At 33.7% G+C, this 1,310-nt stretch overlaps 1 protein-coding gene across 3 annotated transcripts in view; it reads left to right on the forward strand.

Moving 5' to 3' along the window:
* The first annotated feature begins 471 nt into the window (after positions 1 to 471).
* Creb1 (cAMP responsive element binding protein 1) overlaps positions 472 to 1,310 on the forward strand; it is a 43,749-nt gene continuing 42,910 nt past the window's right edge. For 2 of the 3 annotated variants that reach the window (XR_004517523.1, XM_010616087.3), the window contains exon 1: positions 472 to 618. Coding sequence is in view for 2 of the 3 variants with exons in the window: in XM_010616087.3 (XP_010614389.1) it covers positions 505 to 618 (114 nt within the window). In the remaining variant the exon portion in view is untranslated. The remainder of the gene's footprint in view (positions 619 to 1,310) is intronic. The other variant, XM_010616089.3, reaches the window with a different exon arrangement.

Raw genomic sequence — 1,310 nt, forward strand, 5'->3', positions numbered from 1 at the left:
TGATTTTGTCCTACCACTAGTGATCTGTGGAAGTAGCTTACAGTTTTTCTGCTTCTTCCCTCTCATAGGAAAAGAACCTTATATCATGAAACCAACATCTCATAGACTGAGGACATTAGCTTTCTTCTGCTTTCTACTCTTTCGGTACCTGATTGGTACAGTTTTCTCTCATTATAGTTTTTGTTGCCACCCCTCCTCTCTTTGTTAGTAGGGAGAGATTCATGGGAGAGAGGAATTATTTCTCATATATGGAGTAATATTTCCATTCAGAAGAAACAGCTAAAAGAAAAAGATTTTTGAAGGGACAAGAACTTTTATAGCAGAGCAAATTTGGACAAGTTTGCTAATAATTTAGCTACATTATATTTTAAGAAATGTAAGTGCATTTGCTAACCTGACCACCACATATACCTATTTCTAACTTAAAATTTGCCTTTAACTTCACAAAAAGTACAAAGCACTGTAGTGCTTGTAACACTCTTCCATATTATTGTAGGTAACTAAATGACCATGGAATCTGGAGCAGAGAACCAGCAGAGTGGAGATGCAGCTGTAACAGAAGCTGAAAATCAACAAATGACAGTTCAAGCCCAGCCACAGATTGCCACATTAGCCCAGGTATAAAATACATGGAGAGATTGCAAGCTGTTTCTCTTCCAAGAGGAATGTTTACAAAAGAACTTAGTTTTTATTACAGAGATACACAATGATTAAAGATGTTCTTAGAATAGCACAGTGGCTACTTAGTATTAGCCCATATTTATAAATAATATAACATTAAAATGTATCATTAAACACTAATACAGTATATTTGTAGTGACATGATCCAAAAATTGCTACATTTTTTTTAAAACAATATATAAGTTAATTGGATCTCAAGGGAGGAAAGCCTTGGCTGTAACAGCTGCTTTTTTAAACGTATGTAATACAATGGAAGTCTTGTTAATATGAAAGCCAAAATGGATAAGTAAGTAAAATAACATGCAAATAAATTTTAAGGGTGATAGTTTTTCCTATAAATTTTAACTACAGTTCCTGATTGATTTTTGTCTTTATCTTTAAAATCCTGCCTAGAGTATATTCTCTTACACTTACTTTTTGTTCTCATGTATTTTTCCTCAAATATTTTATTAACAACTCTCCCTGGGTATTAGTGAAAAAGATGATTAATATAAAATAAGAGGGCAGGTGATTTAGCTCAGTGTTGCTGCTGCTGCCTCCCTTACAAGCAAAAGGACCAGAGTTCAATCCCTGGTACTAAAAAAAAAAAAAAAAAAAAAAAAAAAAAACAGGGGAGGAGCACAAGGCCC

Source organism: Fukomys damarensis, unplaced genomic scaffold (assembly GCF_012274545.1).
Source record: "Fukomys damarensis isolate Sample0158 unplaced genomic scaffold, DMR_v1.0_HiC HiC_scaffold_16, whole genome shotgun sequence".
NCBI classification, from domain to species: Eukaryota; Metazoa; Chordata; class Mammalia; order Rodentia; family Bathyergidae; genus Fukomys; species Fukomys damarensis.